The sequence below is a fragment of the Nyctibius grandis genome, chromosome 9, assembly GCF_013368605.1.
Source record: "Nyctibius grandis isolate bNycGra1 chromosome 9, bNycGra1.pri, whole genome shotgun sequence".
Classification (NCBI taxonomy): Eukaryota; Metazoa; Chordata; class Aves; order Nyctibiiformes; family Nyctibiidae; genus Nyctibius; species Nyctibius grandis.
This window is the reverse complement of record NC_090666.1, coordinates 20,160,299-20,184,358: the sequence shown is the minus strand read 5'-3', so window position 1 is coordinate 20,184,358 and position 24,060 is coordinate 20,160,299. Positions and strand designations below refer to the sequence as shown.

At 39.2% G+C, this 24,060-nt stretch overlaps 1 protein-coding gene across 2 annotated transcripts in view; it reads right to left on the bottom strand.

The window, feature by feature from the left end:
• RBMS1 (RNA binding motif single stranded interacting protein 1) overlaps positions 1 to 22,180 on the bottom strand; it is a 148,141-nt gene extending 125,961 nt beyond the window's left edge. For both annotated transcript variants that reach the window (XM_068407501.1, XM_068407502.1), the window contains exon 1: positions 21,963 to 22,180. In XM_068407501.1, coding sequence (XP_068263602.1) covers positions 21,963 to 22,037 — 75 coding nt within the window. In that variant the 5' untranslated portion in view covers positions 22,038 to 22,180. The remainder of the gene's footprint in view (positions 1 to 21,962) is intronic.
• Positions 22,181 to 24,060: the final 1,880 nt, after the last annotated feature.

The window sequence follows — 24,060 nt, the reverse complement described above, 5'->3', positions numbered from 1 at the left end:
GCCCACATTCTGAAATATCAGGTAACATCCTCTTGCTTACTTTAAAAAGCTAATTTAAGTCAAAGTTGAATGAAAAGTATTGCTCAAATACGATGCTGTCTTCCTCTTACAATTTAAAAGATTCAGAGAAACATATTTTGTACAGACTATTTTCTATAAACTCATTTTAAGCGAGCTCCCAGTTTATGAGCTAACATAACAAATTAAATGCAGTCTAGCTCTAAACCTGGCTAATACAAATTTATCACGGAAGCAGTGACAACCCCTTATCCGCACAGGGATGGCTGGCACCAATAATACACAGAGGGAGTAGCTACAAATGCATGCCATTAGGTATTATGAGAAGAAAGCTGTGCTGCCAGTGAGAAGGTACATTTATATTAGCAGACATTAAAACTTTATTAAGACAGAATTATTTACAGCCACAAGACATGCAGTGTAGCACAATATTCTTACAGCCTTAAAGTAAATGTGATAATTGCAATTGAAAGTGAACTAACTGTAATGGCTTTCAGAGTTAATCTCTCTATTCATTGGGCACAAGCCCATTCAGATTGGTGGAAATACTGGTGAAGTTACCCATAGATAGCAACAAAAAATTTCCCCACCCAAGCTAGCAGGCAAGCCTCTCTAGTCCACTGTGGCGACAGCTGTGGCTTTACTGATTCGCAGCAGCCAGGAGCCTTTAGGTTTAGCATTTCCTTTCACTCTCCTCAGCCTACAATTCTTGCACGCCTAAATACCAGCCACCGCCTAAACCCAGAGTGTCCCCATAGGATGTTGGTTTCCAGCCTACAAGCACAAAGTTGTGTACCAAGCAAGTCTGGCAAATGGTGAATTCCTCTCACAGTCCTACAAAGTTACTATCCATTGATTTATGTACTTAGAGCACCAACATATTGATCTGACTTTGCAAGCCGGGGACTTTCTTTGGATTCCCAGGACATATAAAAACTCATCTAATTTAAAAAAACAGAACTCATTAGATATTGAAAGAACTTTTTTGTATCAAAAATATAAGGGAAAGGTACTGGCAATAGCTGGCAATGTAATATCAGTCGCATCTGGCAGAAAGGCCTAATTCAAAGGACAGTAATTTCAGAAAATGTATTTCAAAGGTAATAAAGTTGCTGTACACTCACAGACAAAAAAAATTCTTGATGAGGCTGCTTGGAAGAGCACTTTCTAACACTTTTAGCAAACGTGCTGCAGGATTGCTAATGAAATTGTTTATCTACTACTCACACAAGAGCCCATGCACTATTCCTAAGTTCTGTGTTTCTAAAGCAATAATACTGGCACGTTACCATTCTCCAGCTGACTATCAGTCCAGACAAATGAGATGCTATTTTTTTAAAACAGAAAAAATTATTACAGAATAGTCACCACTGAGGGACTGAAGGTCTGACAACATAAAATGATTATTATTCCTCTTGCTATCAGCTCTAGTATAGAGTAGAATATAATTATTCTATCATAACTGTAATAAACTGCAATTTCAGACAATAGCATGAATAATTTTTGGTCAATGAGCAGTAAAAACTGCTCAGTGAAAGTGAAGAGAATGTATAGTTTAAACATTTTAATTTCAAGTCTACAAATACTACCAAAACCTGTTTTAATCTCTCATAAGTGAGTGTTGTGATTATCTGAAATTGCACAGGATTAGTATTACTCCTACAGAAAGAAAAGGTCAAAAGGTCTCGATTAAAAAAAAAGAATATTTGAAAGAAAACATTGTCTATTTGAAGCATTTATGTTTATAATTTGTTCATAAGCTTTGAACTGTTTTTCTCTTCTGGATGCTGATGAAAGTTCAGAGCATTTTTCATATGCAATACAATTAGTGCTCATCTTTCTGCAGTGTCATCAACAGCATACAACCTAGTTAATTGTCCTAGATTTAAACAAGTCATATATTGCACATTGAAATTCATATCCTACATTAACTTCCATTTTTACATATAGCCATTAATATTAACAGCTTTTCATTAAAAATGTTCATTCAGATATAGTCTCTACATAAAAATAAACAGCTTAATAGAAACTGAGTGCGGCAAGTTAATGAGGTAACATTAGTTACAAGCATTACAAGAACTATTATGATGTATATGTATGCAAAAGTGGTATCCAAAATAACTTCTTTTCAAAAAAAAATTAAAAATAACTACAACAAATATAAAATCATATAGGTGATTCTGGGAACTCTTACTGTTATAGTGTGAAACACAAGTATTTCTGAGACTAATGACATGCCAAACTGCAGTTCCGGTTCAGATTATCCACTTTCAAAGTCTACCAGCTGACTTGTTGCTTTAGCTTTCCTTTATTCCTTCAGTAATTTGTGTTTGCTTTTCTCAGGTTACTATACTAAAGCAAGGATGAGTATATAGATGCTTATTAGTCACAGAAATAAGGGTGCACAAAAGCAATCAAAATTAATTTTGCAATATGTTAAATAACTATTAGTCCATACTTGCAACTACCATAGAATCATAGAATCATTTTGGTTGGAAAGGACCTTTAAGATCATTGAGTCCAACCATTAACCCAGCACTGCCAAGTCCACCACTAAACCATATCCCTAATGTGTACCAAATCAGGTACACATTCGCATGTCAGAATTGAGTTCATGTTTTGCTATGCCCTTACCATTATTTTATATAGCTAATTTACTTCTTAAGCTGTATAGGTGAAAATGCAGTTATGCCCCTTGATGCACTCAGCTACCATGGGATAGAATTACAAGTGAATGTTCTCTGTTCCTGTTTATGTTGTAAGTTCCAAGAATGACTATCGTATGAGTACAATGGAGGTCTTTTTAGCAGTATGCTGACATGAAAGAAAAGTTCAGCTATGTTGTTTAATTGTGTATACTCCAGTGCTAGGCAACTCTCCAAACCTGACTGTAAACGTTGTTTAAGGTTCATCCAGATCAGCATGATAATGAAGCTTATGCTTTTTACGCTTAGCTTTAAATGACAGTTGCTTTTCTTTATGGTTTTATATTTACCCATACTGAAGCACAGTTAGAGACATCACACCGGGCTGCCCTTTTTCTTTTACAGAATGATGGGTTGTCCTCTAAAGCCCTGGTCTAATATTCTGTTTACATGGTGTCGTCTTCCTGGACAGAGAACTGATCTGTTATCTTTTGTTAGCTTGTCTGGAGACCATATTCATCACAGCCTAACAAATGGCAATATTAGATTAATAAGAAAAAAAGTTCATATTCAACAAACATGTTTTTGAATATTTTAATGGAGCCAAAAGCACTTAATAGTTCCACAAACTGTATGGTTACTCTGAAAATATCATTCATGTTCTAACAAGTATGTATGCACATAATAATGTAAAACTGGCACCATTAACTCTAATGGATAATCATTATGAAGTTATTTTTGTTAATGTAAAGACATCTTCCACTACAAAAATATACAGCTGAGGCCAAAAATATAGGACATGTGTGCTCCTTCGACGGCAAGTTGTTATTAGAAGTGCACACTGGGTGTGTGTAGGCAGACAATTATGAGACAAAGAACATTACATTCCTAAACTTCAGTTCAATATAAGAAGAAAGTTCATTTATTGTTCAAAGTACATAATTTACGGTGTTCCAAGTTTCTGTTATATAAGTGCTTCTGTATTTTATGCTCAGCAGGACAGTGAAATTTCACTGAAGAAATGGTCATTAGATTCCATACAAATGTATAGTCTTCATGTGAAATCCCTTTTTGGGGATGAGTACTGCAAGATGTGCTTTTTGTAATCAGCTTTTATTTTGCAATGTAACAGAATAACCAGTATAGTATTTCTCCAACCCCAACTACATATGTCTATAAACTTATGCAAAGTTCAACACACCTACATTTTTATGGATGTGTTTGTCAGAATCTAGACAATTCAGAGCTATGGTAAACACAGGCAAAATTCTTCAGACTTGATCTGCAGAGGTCAGATAGAACTTCAAATTTTTAATCATGTGAATATTCTTAACTACATGAATAGTTCCTAATGCTATTTCCATGATTACACATTTTAAGAATTGTGACACAGAGCTGAAGGCTGTTCAAGTTGATAGAAATTAAGTATTGGCAAAAAATAACATCTCACTTCATTGGAACTGAGGTGTATACATAGTTCTTTTGACAATGAGATTAATGTGTTGCTTTGTTCTTTATCAGGTCTCCAATGCGTCTGACATGATCTCCCTAACTATGGAGATTTCCCTAACAGTACCCATTAGTCACAGGATATTGACTGCACATTATGCAACAAAGTTTTCAAAAAAGCAATAGTCTATCTTAAACCCAAGGATTATCACACAAAACACTACTACTACCCAATTTGTTTATATCCTCCTAAGTCCATTTTGTCTGCCATGTTTCATTGAGACACAAAAGCCCTCCGTGGCAGTCACACACCTCGTGCAAAGGATTCCTGACCTGTGTGGACGGCTGCCAGGGTGCTTTCATAATATAAAGAGGAACAACTGATAAGCTAAATCAATTACCAAGTACCTTGTAGTCTATCGCATGCAGTGGCAAACCCAGCTTCCAGAGGAAATCCTCCTGACCACCTGGGCTCATGTGAACAGAACCTCAGGTAAAATAACAAAAATAAGAAAATCTGCATTTCCTTTACTATTTATTTTATTTCAAATAAACATCCTTTTCTATTTCCCACAAGAATTGGCTCTCTTCAGGTTTGGCTGGATCCTCAGCAATTCCTTATGTTGACCAAAGGCAACAGAGAAGGGTCTCCCCAGCTGTGAGAGCTGTTTAGCCAAAATCAAGATCGTCACCTTCCCCACCTGGCCCAACAACACTCTAGGCAGGCAGGAGTATCATAGTAAGAAGACGAGATGGATGGAGTCCAATACCCCCCATTAAACCTGACCAGTGTAGAGCTTCAGTTTGTACTGGGAATGGATTCAGGAAAAGTGAGTGGAGTTGACACTACAGAAGGTACGTCCGCGTGAGGACAAAACAGCTTGTCTGTACCTGCAAGTGTCTGGGCCAGTGTGAAATTAAATAGGTAATTCTTGTCGATCTTAGATGCACTAATACGGACAACAAAGTTCACCAATTCATTTTTTGTTTTCAGTAACTTTTTTTTTTTAATAGAATACCACTGAGAGCACCTTAGTGGATGCTTCTGTGCAGATGCCAATAAGAGTTTAGGAATGTTTGCTCCTTCCTTGCTGAAATAAGTCTGTATGTTTGGAAATTAATTGCTTAAGATCAACGTATCTCTTCTTCACTCCAAACATAATTGTAGTGAAGAAGAGAAGAATGTAAAAAGAAATTAAAAATAGATACTTACAAGAGTCAAACATAAAACTCTGATAAATTAACTCAAGAAAAAAAAATCTTATTTCTTAAAGAAACATTACTAAAATTTTAAAGCAGGAAATACAAACATACATATTTAAATGCTTCATATATTTATGATCCAATGCATGTCTAGAAAAAGAAAACATATATTGTTTACCCAGCATAATGCTCTCTTTTACTAGAAAAATATTTAATTTCAAGTATTTCTAATGTGTAATTTGATTCTCAGTTCTTAGCTAGATATCAGTCATGGGATACATTCCACAGTTATGAAGTATTACCTTGAGAGGTTTCATGCTTCCAAGCACACAGCCAGTTTCTGCCCTGGGATGCAAATGTACAATTCTCTTTGAAGTTTATAAGAGTCACAAAAGTAGAATGTGCTACAGACTGCAACAGAGTTTTTTCTGTATTTAGAGTGAAATTCTACTCAGCATTACTTATTTAACTCCATTCCCCTCCAATTTTAATTGGAGGGCTATAACTGAGCAGAGTTGGTCTCTCATGCCAACACTTAGTGTAATTAAATTAAATGTATGTATATGTATACATCATTGTAAATGTGGTTTTTATAAAGCTAAGCAACTTCATAGCCATTCTTCTGTGTAACATAACTTTTTATTTATAAAACTACTACTATTCAATATAAATGTGTTAATATGATACACACATTCATGTAGTTACTTGTGTTCTGCACTACTGCATATCCTGGAAACCTTTCAATTTAAAATTAAATTCAAGATACCTGTGTAACTTCAGTACTTATCATTTCCAAGAAAGGAGACATCAAAAGAACACAATGAAATCTCATCTGTGTTCCGCCAAGTACTCCGGAGCCCAGTCCTGAATACTGCATGCAGGCAAAATGCTCACTTAATGAAGTGAATAAATATTCATTGTGCATTTATTTACTTTAGGTATTACTGGATTTAGTCATATAATTAAAACTATTAAAATTATTCATTAGAGGACAATACAGTTAATAGAGTTTTAGTTGACATGAGGTTAGCACATCAAGTCAGCTTAATTAAGTCTTGTCTACATTTGGAAACTTAGCAGAACTGCTCTGAAATAACCCCTGTTATGGACATGCAGATGTGTGAACATCTATATGGGACTTTATAACGCTCAATAATTCCAGAAAAGTATTTCCTTATAAATTCCATTATATTTTTAAGTGTAGACAAGCTCTAAATCTTGTTAGCATCAATATTCTGCACCTTTGATAGCATTTACTCTCTAACACTCCAGTGTGTTTACTTCAGTATCATCAAGCTTTAAGGCTTCATCCTGGAAAGAAGTAGGAACAGAAGCCTCATGTTTGCACAAAAATTGTATCAGAATAACAGTTTAAAATATAACATTTATCAGTAATGCCATGAGAAGGCAATCACATTTCAGAATAAGAATGCCTTTTCTTGTTTAGCTGGCTTTGAAAGTGGATTAAGCTGTTTTGGACAATGGTACTCTTATTCAAGAAGAAAGCTTTGCTCACCTGAAATTATTTGGGGATAATTATTCCAGAATACCTAATAAATCCTTATACCTGGCCTTCCACCAGTGCTGGCTGTGCCAGTACTGTGCACAGTGCTTGCACACCAGTTACCTCTCAAAGATCCCTGCTATCAGAATAGAGGAACTAGATGCCAAATACCATTCTCAGAGGATCACTACACACGAGAGAGATGAAACTGTATGCTGCAAAACTCTGGAATTTTTATCAGTTTTTGAAGGCTAACATCACCAATACAACCAATGATTTAAAAACAACAAAAAGAAACAAAGCTAAAAGCTACAAAAAAAGAGACATTAAACCTGAACAATGTAAAAAGGATCTTCTCTTGGTTAGATGTAGTTATGGCTTCAGGATAGCATACTCAAAGTGCAAAGTCACTATTTATTATTTGTGACTCCTTCTCCATAAAACTAAAGCCCTTTTTTGGGCTGTGTTGCTCCACAGGGGTAGACTGTGACAGAAAAATACAAGTTCTGTGTTACCCCTTTGTAATATCATGATCTCCACCACCTCCAAAGGCCACAGCACATTTGAGAGTGATTGTGGCCACTTCACAAAAAATACGAATTAAAATATACAAATCATCCCATCTCAGGTATAGGAACTGAAAAGGCTCTTCTCCAGTAGTGACTTCAGCACTTCAAACCTTCTCTTGGTCCTGTTTTTCCCTCCAATTGATCTTAAGCTAAATAGAAAGCCCACCTCTCCGCTCACCAAAGCAGGCTGGAATGCTATTTCCAGTCCAAACACCGGATCCGCTCAGGCTGCTAGGATGGACCTTAGCCTCTGAGCTGACTGACACATGACCAGAACAGCGTGCTTGGACACGTAAGTGTGCTGGCATAGTACAAACAGCACAAATGAACGATGAAAACTTTAATATGAGCAAGCATGTCTCTGTATATGTAAAGTTTAAAGACATGAAAATATGTTGCTGTAAATTCAAGGTTTCACTCTGGCTGATATACTGTATAATTTCAACTGAACTCTATTTTCCACGCATACTCTTCTGATTTTTTATATTGAGATGGATGCCCTCTGAGGTTTTTTTTTTTCTGTTTAGCCACTTCTGCCAGGAGTAGTGTGTGATACAGTATAGTGGTATTCTGGCTGCTAAGTGGATGCTAACTCCATTTAATCTTTGCCATACTGTATATTTTCTTGGATTCAGATTCATGCCAGACCTATCAGGATAGGAGAATTTCTGAACATATAAAATATCAAAAAGAATAGCAACATCACCACGTCACTTAAGTGTGTTCAGGAAGTCCTTGCACTTACTCTAGTTTCAATGTAGTAAGAAAACAGATGTATCATCTACAACAAATAAAAAGAAATGGCAAAGTCCTCAATTCTGAGGAGTTTACCTCTGTAACTTTATGTACAGTATCACAATATGGCTGCACCAGTGAAGAGGCAAAGACAACTGCCAAATTTGCTCCATGAGTACCTTCTGTCCTCTCACAATCTATATAAAACAAAGCCTTTCCCAGAGGTCTTGCCTGTCTATTCCCCAAAACCCTTCATTGTTTTTGTAAAAATAACCTTTAATTCTTGCTGAACTTTAGCGGTCCCCAAACTGAGTTCTTGCAGAATGCTGCCTTCAATCTCCTTTTGTTGCAGATGTAGCTCCCCGGGGATGGCCTGGCAGCTGGAGGTGTCCTCTTGTGCCATGCTCTGGCACACATGCCACAGCCTCTCCACTGAACTGTGCTTTTTCTCTTCCCTGCTCTTTTCTCTCTTATTCTTTTCCCTTATCTGTTCTCTACAGCAATTTTCCTCTTTCAGAATTAGTTTTCCTTATATTTTCCCTCTGTCCAGCTTTGTATTTTTCACTTACCTTTTCCTCTTTTCCTATCTCAAATGACAACACAAGGCTCAAGAGACAGGTCTACAGCCAGGTTTTAAGAGCCTATTTAAGCCACTTTCAGAGATAAGTTCAATGCTAGTGGGGCAAAGAAAGCAAAGTAGATCGCTCCGTGGAACCACCTCCCTTCTCTGCAAACCCACCGCTCCTGAGACCACCTGCTCTGGGTTTCAATGTGGGAGTAAGGACTAACAGTAGGTAGTTCTTCCAAACGTGTCTGTTGCTTCAGTGAAGCCAAGATTATATAAAATTACAGAAACCAGACTACTTCTCTGTTATTATCTCATTGGTACCCTGAGCCATGCTTTCCTTTCCTCTTTTCCAGATGCTATTCCTATAAGTATCAATTATCAAAAGATTCTCACTAAAACTGTGAAATATTTATCATTCCCAGACATGGCTCTCTACTCCCAGAAATCCCAGCTCAGTCTCCTTACATCCTCTAGTAATTAGGCAAGCCAGAGTTGCTCAGACTGGTATACAATCCGTGATAGCTGCGAGCCATCTTTCCACTGTCTCCAAGGGATCCAGAGCAAATGGCTCCTGAATTCTGCGTTAAAGCTATAGTCATCTGGTATGGTCTGGAGATTCTGCAGCTCATTTAAATTGAAAAATGGGGGGGTTGTAATGAAATAAATATGAAAATTAATGTTACAATGTTTATTATTTCTTGAGATAAGAGAAAAGTAAGATTCTGGTGCATGATTTTTCTGCAAAGACTAGATTCTACAGCCATTTAAATTAGAGAACACATGGAGCTCAATATCAGTGTCAAGAGAAAGACTAAGGTCTTAATTTATGAAAAAAATCACAACTAGTGACCATTTTACACATGAATGCCTTCATTATACACACAGCAACCCAGAATATTTTATAAATAATACACACACATACATACTTCACTTGATTGTCCAATATCTAAGTTACTTGAAGCACAGGCTATCCTGCAGAGTAGACACCATACTGTCGAGAATCAAATAACAGTAACTATTCAGTCAAGGAAATTGAATCAACAGTGAATATTTTCTATCAATTGGTAGGTAAATCTAAACTAAACTATATATCCAACACATTTTTAAAATGTGTATATACAAGTATTAGCAACCACCACCAGAACAGAGGAATCTGCAGCATCCTCCCAGGATGACAAAGCAGCTGGGTGAGATGCAGGACACTTTCCATCAATGAGAAAGACGGAATACATTTTGGAAGACAGCACTCAGATAAAGCCCTACTCTTACAAAGGTGTGCTGCAGAAATGCCCGGGGTTCTGTTGTTCAACATACATGTGTTTCTAAACTTCATATAAATATCAGTAAAAGAGGAGCCATTTATACCAACCTTCACAGAGCTGAATAGAGTGTAAGCAAGCATGGAAAATGACCCATTGTGTTTCATATGAGTAAAAAAAAAAAAGTATTTATTATTCATTTGTTCATTATTCAATTATTCATCTGACATGGGATTCCACTTTCAGTTTTAAAAGAAGGAAAGTGGTAGCAGATATAAAATATGCAAGTTGCTTTTCTGCTTCTTTTTGGGGCAACACAGCAGAGTAAACTTGTCATTCTTTCATCTTTACCATGTTTTTTTGCTATTTCTCCTAGGAAGATGCATGGCTATTCCACATGTAAGTGTTAGATGCTGGATAACACTCCTGATTAGTCCCAAGCCCTCAACTAAATAAAAGAATAGCATTTAAAATTCCTAAGAGCAGAAACATCCCCAGTGCACAAATATCTCTTCATTTCTTCCCAATTCCGTATTTTTGTAAAAATCTTCACTTTTATTTATGTTCAGATAGCCCAGTCACCATCACAGTAAACACTCTAAGATAAAGAAGGAAATAAAGAAGTGTTCAATTAGGTAATTTCTTTTCTGTGATACTGACTTGGAGTGATAATGCTGCTGTCTCTGAAACTTTCTGGCCATGAGGAAGTCATCTTAAGGCCAACATAATCCTGTCTTAGGTCCCTAAATATATATTCTGGCACCTGACAAGAAACCTGGTTTTCAGAATTAATGAACAACCATAATCACATTATTTAGTTAGCAGTGTAAAAATGAACTGACATTTGATGGGTTTTACATGTTTTTCTCCTCATCAGTCTGGCTGTCAACTATAGCTGTGATTTTTTATTTTTTTGAAGATGTAGTAGAAGAAGCATCTTTAAGATTAACTTCAGGGTTTGGGATCATGAGAGCTTCCTATTATTATACCTGCCATTGAAAGTCCTTAGAAAATATGGGGGAGTGAGTTTATAAAAGACACTGCAAAGAAGTGCTAATAAAAGCAGAGCGGGCTAAAGAAGTTGGGTGAGTGGGTTTGGAAACCCTTCACATATCCATAGCTTCTGCAGCTGATGAACTTACTGTAATTTGGAAGAAAAGTCACTTGAGATATAGCAGAACTGTCAGTGAAGAGCAATAGGAACATGCTAATTCTTCCCATTTTTTTCTACTACAAAGTCAGAACACAGCCTTCCTCAGTACTCTCTGCTGTTCCTCTGAATAATGTCTGCTTGGAAAGAAACAAGATTTAATTTGGGGTTAATTATTATTGTATTTAATTTTTAATCCATGTCCAAGACAAGAATTTATCAACAAATTTAGATTTGATGTGGGAACAAGAAATGTCAGCCTAAAGAAGTGGTTTGGTATGAGAACGTATACATGTCTGTCACAATTTACAGCATAGTTTTGTAGCACTACAATGTTCTGCCAGGAGAAAAACAAACAAATAGACAAACCTAAAACCTTAAATTTTAAGCAGCTTAAACAAGATATTTGTTAAAATGGGATAAGGGAATTTGCATGCTGAAGAGATTATTGAAATGTCATTTGCATATTTGTAGAATACATGTTCTGTTAAATAGAAAAAGGGAATTCCTTCTATACCTTTCCTTTCCAAATACCATATTACAGCTTATAATGATGAAACATAGAAGAAACAGTAACAGTTACTTTGGAGCCTCTTATGCTGATGATAGTTATCAGGGTCTACCTTACAGAATCACACACTAGTTTGGAAAGGACGTCTGGAGGTCATCTAGTCCAACTTCCCTCCAAGAGCAGGTTCAACTAGATCAAGTTGCTCAAGACCTCATCCAGTTGAGTTTTTACTGTCTCCAAGAGATTCCAGAACCTCTCTTGGCACCTGTTCAGGTGCTTGGCCACCCTTACAGTGAAAAAAAAATTTCCTCATATCTAATTACAATTTTCTCATGTCACAACTTGTGTCCATTGTGTTGCATCTTATTGCCTGTTCCTCTCTATGATAAAACTACTAGAGAAAGGGAGAGCAGTGAATGTCATTTACATTGATTTTAGCAAGGACTTTGACATTGTGTCCCACTATATTCTTGGACCCAAGGTAAAGACATTATAGCCTGGATGAGTGGACAACTAGATTGGAATGAAACTAACAGGATGCTCAGGCTCAGAGAGTCACAGTTAATGGGTTATACTCTACCTGGAGGCCAGCACCAAGTAGAGCACTACAAGGGTCTGTCCTGGGACTGGTGTGTTTTAACATTTTTATATCAGAGAAGTGCAAAGTTCTGCACCTGGAAAGGAAGAGTCCCTTGCAATCATATAGGCTGGGGAGCAGCTCTGCTGGAACAGACCTGGGGGGCTGTGGCAGACAGCAAGCTGAGCATAAGCCAGCTGCATGCTCTGGCAGTAAGGTGTGCCTCCTGGGCTGCATTTGGGTAAGGGAAGTGACCATCCCCACATTTGATAGACCCCATCTAGAATACTACAGGCAGCTTTGGGCCCCCAGTAAAAGAAGGACATTGATAACCTGGAGCAAGTTCAGTGGAGGGCCGTCGAGATGGCTGGGGGCTGGATCACATGCTCTGTGAAAAGCTGAAGGAACTGAGCTTGTTCAGTCTGGAGAAGAGAAGGCTTTGGTGGGACTTGACAGCAGCTTTCCATTCGTAGAATGGAAACCTCTGAGGAGGTTATCAACAAGGAGCCAGGTTCTTACAGTGGTGCATGATGTGAAGGTGAGTCAACGAGCATAAGTTGAAACAAGAGAGGTTCAGACTGGAAATAAGGAAAAAAAAATTCACCATGAGGACAGCCAGCATTGGAACAGGTTGTGCAGAGAGGCTGTGCGTCTCCATCATTGGAGGCTTTCAAGACCAGACTGGATAAGGCTCTGAGCAACTTGGTCTGATCTTCTAGATGACCCTGCTTTGAGCAGAAAGTTGGATTAGAGAGGTCCTGAAGTTCCTTCCAGACTGAATTATCCTGTGATCTTATCCCTATGCACCTCCAAGAAGTATCTGACTCCACCTTGTCTATATATTCTCATTTGATAGATTTAGACAGCAATTAGATCTCCCCTTAGCCTTCTCAAAGCTAAACAAAGCCATTTGTAGGACCCGGGGATAAAACAGGGAAATATACATCTTCATCAGAGGAGGAAAAAAACCTCACCCAAATACAGATATGGGAAGAGTAGAGAAGAACCTAAACATAAACACTGAGTGTATGGTCCCGTAAAAGGCCTAAACAGAGAGAAGAGTGAATTGGGGAAAAGAATTTGGGACTGAGAACAAAGAAACTGCTTCCATTATTCAAGATCCCTGTGTTCAGGGAAACTGGAGTTTGACTACTCTTTGTCAATAATTCCACTACATCAAAGCAACAACTAAGTATCACCATTTTTTCCTTCTACCTGGAACAATAAGAATCTGAATTTTTGGCTAACTGACTGGGTCAAAAGAAGTAAGAGGCATTCTGGAGTCTTTCACCCTGTTAAGAGAGATGTTTTCCCCTCCAAAATGTCCCCATGTATTGTCCTCACTTTAATATGCAATTGTCAAAAGCAAACGGTCACTAATCAGAAAAGCTACCCGGAGGAAACCAGAAGGTCACAGGCACTATTCATGAAATTTAAAGTTTATATCATAAACCCTTCTTGAATGTTTTTTCTAGGAGACAGAATGTTTTAGCTAGTACTTTTCCAAATGAGTCACTAACACCCCTGTCTTAATGCTGCAGCTGCTGCTGATTTGAAGTGCCAGCCTTCTCCCCTCTTTCCCCAGAATGAAATAAAATATCAATGTTGCACTGTGCTGAAAATGGAAAGTTAGATGTAACACTATGCGACAAGGCCTCTGGAAGTCCCACTTACGTTTGATTCTTTCTTTCCCCCCCAGGCCTATACCTAACTTAAACCCTCTCAGCAACTTATTTCACACTTTCTTCCACACTCATTGGTTGTTAGACTGAAAGACAGACTCAAATGGGTTTTTAACACTTAGTGCACCAACATCTAACCAATTTAAAAAGTAAAAGAGAAAATAAAGTCATAGAAAAATGATGCTAGCTTATCTGCATATATACACAATCAAGAGATTTTGGTTACCTAAGAGCTCTGTTGTTCCTTATTTTGGCTTGACTCTTTTGCCTTTTTGGCCAAGGACGTGGAAAGCCTTTATATAGAAAAGTTAAGCACCACCATTTTGTTGTACAAAAGTGAGACCCAGGAGCGTGTACTTTTCTCGGAGACAGTTTCACCCATAGCTATGCGATCTCAGACTCCTTAAGTATCTCATTAGTTGCTCCACTGTAAAAATGTTGGGGGTTTTTGGGTTAGTTTTCAGCCAGACTGGTTTCTTGATTCAGCCACTGACTGATCATATGGATGCTAGTGCCAGCACAGGGGAAGGGACAGGAATGAGTTGCTGGGGGCAATGGGGAAAGACAAGACTGCCCTTTTTGGCTGCTGTGCATAGTTACGTAAAATTAAAGTGATTATGTAGCTATGGCCTGAGGGATAGAAGAGGTCACAGATACTACCACAGCCTGTAAACTGCTATAGAAATTGTGTCAGTGTGTGTTGCCAAGAGACAAGCAAGGGAATTCGGTTCTTAACCTGTAGTAAAATCCACAAAGTGAAGCCCATTCGCTCTGCCCCTCTACAGAAGATCAATACTTCCCTCTCAATGCACAAGTCACACTGAACTTTTTGAGTTGCGTTTTGCATCAGGAAGCTCTGTTTATCTACCTGGAATGATTCTGAAGCACTTTTCACAGGCCTTATATATACACTGAGATTTCAGAAATTTAGCTTAAATATATTTTGAAATGTTTTCATCAAATCAAAGCAACTGAGACTAAATGTATCCTTATGGTCTCAGACCATGAACAGAGCACAGTGGCTTCAAAAGCTACCATGAAACAAGTGAGCCATGGTACCTGATTATACCCATGTCCAAGCTCTTTGTCTTCCTCAATTCTGAGATAATATAATTCAGCTTAGAACTTAATGAAATTACATTTAAATGCAGGTCTCAGTATTTTCAGCTGAGGAAGACTAAGAAAACACATGAAGTCAGATAATAATTATCACCTATTAGCCACAGTAAATATGACCTGGATCTGTTGTGTACCTGTGTTTTGGCTGAAATGAACTAAACTCAAGTAGAACAGATTTTTATTGGCATGTTTTTCCAGCATTTTTCACCTCTCTAACAAAGCAGGTGATTTTCCAGTAGAAATAGTTGTGATCACTGCTTTGCACAGGCCATAGAAAGTCTATACAATACAACAAAAATTAGTATATAATTTGTAGCATTTTTTTGGCTAAATCTGAGCATATATCTTCAAAGGACTATTTCTCAAACCAAAAGCATAATTTCATTTAAAACAATTTAATTTTTAAACCATTGTTATTCGCTCTTGATTATGACTACTCGGAAGACAAACTGAAATATCTAACGGTACCAAGCTATATTTTCCAGTTTGTCACTACACATTTGTTCAAACTTCTTTACTGCTTTCACAATCAAGTGCCCTTCATTAGGAGCACTGGATTAGTAGCATCAATTATCTTTCTGAGTAAGAGTGATGCATCTACTATCAACACTGACAGCTCAAACTGCTGCTTGGACTTTAAAGCAGCTTAAAAATTGTGTCTGAGGTGGTTTTTTGATGTATATCCTAAATAGATATGTTTCTGAGAGGTATTGTTTTATAGAGAAATAGACTTAGAAGAGAATGATTTACTACATTGTATTATTCTCCATTGGAAAATTTTTTTTTAATTGCCTTTTCTTTGTTCCTTCAACACTAAGTGGAAGCTTAGAAATTTACTCTCAGGAAAATTTCATCTTTGAGACTGAGACCTGAAGTTTTATGCTCTAACTGGAAGCAAAGTATTTTGAAGTATAGGGTTCCCTTTACAAATAGGGTTAAGAATCTAAATAGCACGCTCAACTCTGGTTTAAAAGTAATGAGAAAAAACTACAGTCATTACCAAGAGTAACAGTTGAGTTGTGAAAGAAAACATACTTTAAAGAACTATTTTATTCAAAGAAAATTAACTTCTGCCCCCACAAACTTATTGCACACCTTTCATGACTGCCTTGGGATCCTGTGTTGAAGGTAAAGCTAGAAAATACACGAGTACAAATCAGACATATTGTGTAATTCTGGTCTCTTACCTACTGGATATAAACTTCAAAGACACTGTTTTGGAACATACCCGGTGCCTGGGGGGGGTTAACAATCGAACACAAAAAGAAAACAGTACTGAATAATTTTTTCAAGCCTTTTTCAAGTCATGTATTGGTTTATCATTTTTCTGTAAAAGTCAGTCCCATAAGACTATCATCAGACTCAGGATCTGACTCATACATCAGCAGGAAAGTTACTACTGAATCAAGGAGAGGGACCAAGATTTTGTTGACATTTGTTAAATGAAGCCAATCACACAGTATCAAATTAAGCCTCAAGCACAGTACACTAGGGATGAGTTTAGTCTCAAAATTCTAGAAATTACAAAGCTAATAAGAACCTGTCATTTCTACCATTAATGATGTGGGGAAAATATTTTTACGTTATCATTTGCAAATTCAGTCTCTAGTGCTTGTATATTTATACCATTCCCCTCTCTAAGGAGGATGGATTAAGGGAGGAATGTCATGGCTTTTTAAGAACTCTTTTTAAAAGATTCCCTAGAAAAAAATACAAAATCATCACGTCTTATGGATGTCGTTGCTACTTCTCCTTGATTCCAGCCCCCATTACACAATCTATATGTCACACTGCCTAACTTTTTCTCCTCCAAAGTGAAGATTATGAATATCATGTCATTGCAAATCACCCCCAAATTAAGCATGGTCAGCATAACCCAAACATGAATCAAGTTTCTACTGAATAAAATCTTGCTCATCTGAAATCAAAGGCAAAACTCACGGTGATTTCAATGAAGCCAGTCTTCAAGATGATGATGTTGTGAAGTATTTCTACATTTCATGTACCTTTACCTTTATCAGAGTTTAGATAGTTACAATGATGTACATTAATATACATGATATATTAACATACATCCTTCTTGACTCCACCAAACAATGCAGTGCTTCCAGTGTGAAATATTTAGGTTTAAACCTTCCTGAAGTCACTACTATTAACAATGTAGCTGGTTACATCCTGTTTCTAATGCATATTTGCCCATGGGACTAATCTGACATTACTTCTCAAGAGAGGCCCTGATACAGAATAATTCAAAACTGGAGTAATTCAAGGCAAGGAGGACGAACATTTGCAGAACTTTGTATGAACTCACCTCACCACCAGCACTCTCAAGTTTTTCTTAAAATTGGTAAATTTTACACTTCTTTCCCTTCCACAATGTGGTACACTTTTGGAAGGAATCCTTTGGATAGTTGCACAATAAAATCCCAGCCCGGCCAGAATGGGAGAGAACACATTGAAGAGGCTGACGAGGCTCACAGTATCAGGTAACTGCACGGAGACAAAAAGTTTGCCTGCAGCTAACCTGTGCTTTTTTTTTTTTTTTTTTAAATGGTTTTCTAAGCCCAGTCAAGAACCAGAGAGATCACAATCATGGACAATTAATGTAACTTCCCACAATAAGAAGTGAGCAAATTATTTCTATCCAACCTGATAAACATAAACACCTACACTCTGTGTGACTGTGAACTTGTCCTTTACTATGTACAGATTTTGCGGTCATAGTGCATATGGAATAAATCTAACTAAACTGATTAGAATTAGTAATCATTTATGCTGATTAAAATCACCTCATAAGCTAGTAAAACTTTTTAAAGGGTAATAGACCTGTGCTTGGCACAGAAAGTGGTGAGCAAAGGTATTAATTAGCAGCAAACCATTAGAGGGTCCTCCCACTTCTGCTTTAGAAGCATCTAAACCAGAAGGTTCTACATTGTCTATTAACTTCATACACTGACACTAAACTGTGGATTATCCAGTGTCTCCTAATAAGAAAGTTTCATATCTGCTTTAACACTACAATAAATTCCCTGTTAACTGATTTCCTACTTACTCTGCCATCAACAGGCTTGGATAAAAATTAAAGGTTCCCATTTTAAAGTTTGCTGTCAACAGCCTGAAAATAAGTTTTTGACACGACAGAATGTGCCTGCTCACTACAAGTTTACACCGGTTGACAGTCCTGCTTACAAACCTACACAAACTTCTAGAAATATTAGTTCTTTTCATAGCTGCCAGGGTACTAATTTTGCAGCTACCAAATTGTACAGTTAGAAGCCCACTCTAAGGTAATTTAGCAAGATTCACAAGATTTCATTTCTTCTGGGTTGTTGTTACCTAATACCATACAAAAGAAATAGAATTCAAGTATCACATAAATAGTATCTATGACTATTAAATGCTTGCACTTTAAATAAACCATGCTATCTACAGAAAATGTTGCTGTTTTCTACTAACTCTCTCTTATACAAAGAATTTTCCTTTGTTATACAGAAACCTATCGGTAAAATATTGTCACATTACTGCCCAAGGAAAAAACAGTAATACAGTTAGTTATCACAATTTATTTGTAAATCACTGTGTGCATCGTATCCCTGAATTACAGTTGATGTTTAGGTAAAGGAAAACTAAACATATATTCACTTGTATTCCTTACTTGACCAAAGCAAACAGATTGTGGCTTAGAGAGATATATACACATTTATGTTTGTTTGTGTACTCTGTCTCATTAAATGTTACAATACTTTGCCTAGCAAGTCAGATTGTACTCCTGGCCAGAGAGGCCTTTAAGCATTAGTAAAGCATACAGTCTTAATTAACATCATTTTCTAAAATGTTGAAATACAGAATCTCTTCACTAAAAATAAAATATTAAGTAAGGAAATGAAATACAACTGAGTTAAAATTTGAACAGCAATGTTACAGAAATATTGCTAAAGAAAGTATCTAAACCTTTAGAAACAAGCATTGAACTTGGAAAACATTTTGGATGCTCTCTGACATGCCATACAATGTTGCAATATAGGAACTGTCCTAAAACATATATTCATTAGAAGACGCAACAATGTAACAGATGACGCAACAATGTAACAGATGAGTCAAACATACTATTTGCCAGAGTAAAAATTATGGCAGTCCCAAAAATGCAGAAGGTTTTACAAGCTACAACTAGAAACCATTTCAAACTATTTTCATTGCCATAATGATTTTTCGTATTAAAAGCCTTACACCTTCTTCCAATGTTTATTTTGTTCATTTCATTTAAGTCCACAGTTTCACTAATGTCTTTTGATGCTGAACTCCCTAAGATTAGGGGGAGGGAGGTGCTGAATCACAGCAAATGTTTATATTTCCTCCCAGAATATATGACTGAACCAGCTTGAATACTTCATGAATAAGATTGTGAGGATCATAACAGACAAATACAAAATCTGTTTTTAAAATCTACAACGTATTTTATAGCAATTAAAATAGTTGACCTTATCAACATTTTAACCTAAAGAGCCATTAGGAATAATGCAATTTCTAATGAGTATTTTTGAGCTCTCCACAGAAAAACCGATCTTCGAGCAAGTCCTGCCATCTCCTAATTATCCATTTGCAGTTTATTAGTCAGCAGATTTTCCATCATTACTTAAATATAGATAAGATGAGAAGCAAAACTTCTAGTTTCAAAATCTTTTACCTCCCCCAGTGTAATCATGTACCGTTACCCACCATACATTCAGCAAAGGCTATTCAATTCCATTATAATTGGTCTTTAATAAAAACCAAAGATTTCTCCAGAATTACTGAAATAGTTCGTGTACTGGACAATGGGTTGTTTTAGGGCCGAAAGAATAGAATAGCTGAAAACTATGAATTAAATTAATTTTTCTACATGTTCAGAGAGGATCCATAGTGGGAACATTGCTTTTATTACTGTATTCTGCATACCTGAATACCGAAACCTACAGTTACTGGTCCTTTTATCTACACCAAGGAGCCACCTTTTTTTCTTTCATTTCTTTTATAAAATCAAGATCTCTGAAAACAGGAAACTTTCACTGGATCCCAGATACTTGATTTCATGTGTGTGGGCCAAATGGCTGTGTGTTCTCTCTGCTGAAACAGAGTAAATAACTTCAGGCTGTACGGTTTTATAGCAAAGACTGCAAGATGTTTTGAAGATGTCATTGACTGTAATACAAATCAATATTGAATTATCTGTACAGGAAACATTTTCAAAAGATGGTCCATCAAGCTTTCTCATAGGATCATGGATTTCTAGGATCATACTCTAATAACTACAGTAAGCTATTACAGTTTATCTCCCTCTTCAATTATTTACAGATCAAAAAAGCCAAGTAACATTGCTTTATATATATTCAATGTTATGTACTTGGTTTGTAACTTACTAACACCACACAAAATCATGAAGGTAAAACTTTCTGAACAAAGGCATTTTTTCATTTGAGAATATTTATATAGTATACAGCTAAGTGATGCAAAAGGCTGTCCTTTAAGCAGTCGACCTTTCTTAAAAATAATGCATTAAAAATATATATCTAAAAAGCACTGAAGTGATTACTCTGCAGCATAATCTTTAAATGGCTACAGGCTGTACTATTTAGCCTGATGTCGATTACACATTTAAGAGATTAGTAATTTCAAATCACCTAAAGACCTTCATCATATTTCTATCAATTTCTATATATACAAAAGCACTTTTCAAAGCCTCCTCACTGCTGACTTGTAAAATGCCTCATGACTATCAAACTGAATTTATCATTCAGCCAAACAGTATAAATTACATTTCGCAATATAGTAACGCAGAACACAATAAAAAGAAGAGCCTATCAAGTGTGCAGATAAAGAGAAGGGAATTCTTGTCCTGTCATTGCCACACAGGCAGGACACTTCAATAGCAAAAAAAAACAAAACAAAACAAACAAAAAAAAAACCCAAACCAAAAAACCCACGTAAACCACCAAAAAAACCCTCACACCACGGTTATAACCTCTAAAAAAAAGTTCACACATTGAAGCCTCATATGGGTCTGTTCTGATTTGTGAGGAGTGACACTGGTGGTTGGAGAGGCTTATGCTAAATGTTCCAGACAGCTGATGCAACCACCTCTGCATCTGCCAGTTTGCAGCATGATGCTTCTAGAGCAGTGGGGCTGGCTGCCCTTACAGCCTTGAAGGAGAAAGGAAGAAAATAAAGGTGGAGATCCACCACCACAAGAACTACTAACATCAATTTTCCTGCAAACAACAGCTACCCGTGTACAACATTAACCAACATGAGCTGGACCCTTAATGCGTTTTAAATGCAGTTTGTAAACTGCGAGGTGGCAGCTCACAAAGGTCCAACTCCACAGACAATGCGGATCCGTCCGGGTCCAGCAGCCTCCCCGGTGTCCGCATGGAAGTGGAATTACGGCCATCGCCATCACAGCGATAAGCACGCCCTGCCATCCCCCGGGATGTCAAACACCCCCACCCCAGCTGGAAGCGGACAGTCCCCGTCCGGGCCTGCCGGCTCAACTTTGGGTCCTTGCCCTGCCTTGAGGGAGGCTGCGGGAGGTGAAGGCAGCGGGAGCGGGGCCCCGCGGGCTCCGCAGAGCTCCGCTTTGCGGCGGGGTGGCCGAGGACGTGGTGGGGAAGGAGGAGACACGCCGGGAGCCCTGGGGAAGAGGAGGGACCGCCGGCGGGAGGGGAAGGCGAGAGGGAAGGAGACAGGTCGGAGACGGCACAGTCAGGAGCGCGGGGAAGGGGTGGGAGCCCGGCGGCCGCAGGCGGCCCGGGGGCTCCCGGCAGGAAGGGGCTGCCGGCTCTTTCCTGTCTCCGTCCCCCGGCGCACCCTGGCCACCTCCCCCGGCCCGTGCCCCGCGTAGCGGAGCCCCCGTCCCGGCTCGGCCCTGGCCCGCCGCCCGGGAGCGGGGCCAGCCTCAGCCCTGCCGCGCCGCGCCGCCCGGCGTGCCGTACCCTACCTTCGCCTGCAGATACTGGGGGTAGTAGTACGTGGTGTACTGGGGGTACATCTGCTGTTTCCACACTTTGCCCATGAAGCTGGAAATGTAGCCTGCAGTGCAGGGACGGGGGGGCACTTTGGGGGGCTCCAGCCGCCTCTCCGTCTCTCTCTCCCTCCTGTCTCTTCCTCTCCGGCGGCGGCGGCTGCTGCTGCTCCTCCGCCGAGCCCAGACCTTCCTCCTCCTCCACCCACAAGCCACAGCGGAGCGGTAGCAGCGGGGGCAGGCACTCTCGCTCTCTCCCCGGGAGTTCCTGCCAAGTCCCCGCCCGGCCGGGGCCGAGCAGCGGCGGCGGCAGCGGGCCGGCTGGCGGAGCGGCGGCGCGGGGAGCGCTCGGGGCGGGCGCGGCGGCGATGCCAGGCGGCGGGGCAGGGCTGGCGGAGGGAGGGAGGAGGAAAGGAGGGAGAGAGGGGGCGAGGGGCGGCGCTTAGCCCCGCTCGGCGCCCGCCGTGCGAGCCCCGGCCCTGGCCCCGGCCCGGCGGCGGGGCAGCCCCCTCGGGGCAGGGGGAGCTTTTCCGCGGCGGGCAGCGAGCGGCGGCGCTCGGCCGAAGGGCCGCTTCAGCGCCGGGAAAAGCTGCGGTGCCCGACGGTGAGCGGAGCGGGGGGTTTCCTCGCTCTGGAGGAGGAGGAGGGCTGCAGTGGTCGCATCCGCACACGGATCGGCTCTGACCTAATTAGCCGGGTTGTGCTTTGTTACCGCCTTTGCTCTTTGTGCATCTCGCTGCCGAGCACTGGTGCAGGGCGCAGGCTTCGGGGGAGAACTGGATGCAGTTTTGGAAAAGTACCTTTGGCTTCAGTTCTGCCTGGCGGTAGAGGGTCCATTTATCTGATAGGAGCAGCAGGGACTGCAGTGCTAAACTCGGTTTACAGAACAGCAACCGCAAAACCAGACCAAATTCACTCTCTGGCCCATCGTACATCCTTCAATTTGTACTTTAGCCAGCGGTGCAGAGTACATCTCATTCTCAAACAGGAAACATGCCTGTTGTAGCCGATAGTAGTTATGATTTTTTTTCACTTGCATATTTTCTCTCTGAAAGATAATTTCCCAAACATTAGAAGTAGGGACCAGCAGCACACTATAATCCACCGTTATTTGTAAGAAAAACGTTTAGCCCAGTGGGTTTACTCCTGACAACTGTGTCTCTTTTCTATTCAAAGATAAACTGCTTCTCAGAGTATTAACCAGATGCTGTTTCTTTGTCACACTAATCACCATCACTTTTGTCTCACAGCACTGTTTTATTAATAAAACATATATGTAAGGTCCACCAAAACTCCTGAGTGTATTAGCATCAGCCAAGTTAAATGTGACCATAGTGGACAGGAAGATAAAAAAACTTAAGGATTTACAAGCATCCCAGTGCAACAGCAAAGGCAGACTTTGTGCAGCCACGAATCCCTGGTGCAGGCTGAGCAATGAGAGGTAACTGCAGATATTCTTCCAAACTCCAGCTGAGCAGAGGACAATTACGCAAATGACATTGCAGCTCTCCTGGCTAGCCATTAAGATTCCTTTACAAGTTTTTTCCAGGGAAGAAATTTGTATACGCTTTATGGTCCACACAGATTAAGACTAGTTGCATCTCTAGAAGACATCTTTTTCTCCAGGAAAGAGGCATGGCAGCTTTTGAGTTTTGGTTAGGTTTGAGGGTTTTCGTTTGGATTAGTTTGGGGGTTTTTTTTGGTTAACACACAGCTAGAATGACTATGAAAAGAAAGACGAACACAGAAACCATATAAATTGGTAATATTTTTGTGTCCACGATGGTAATTTTCTGTGGGAGGGACAGAGGTTAAAGTTAGAGAAAAGTTGAGCAGAGAAGAAATATCAGGTATTTGAGGGGGTTAAGAATGTGCATCTGGAAAAGCTGAAATGGCCATGGCCAAAATCAGCTGCCTTCTGTTGACTGTACTGGCGTTTACGCGGTGGAAAAAGCATACAGGCTGCAATTATAGCTGAAGAATGCAAGGTAATATTGCTCCAGGGTAGCGCATGGTCATCGGATAGTAGAAACGAAGTTTCAGAGCTTCATGGGGAAATGTGTTGCTACAGCCC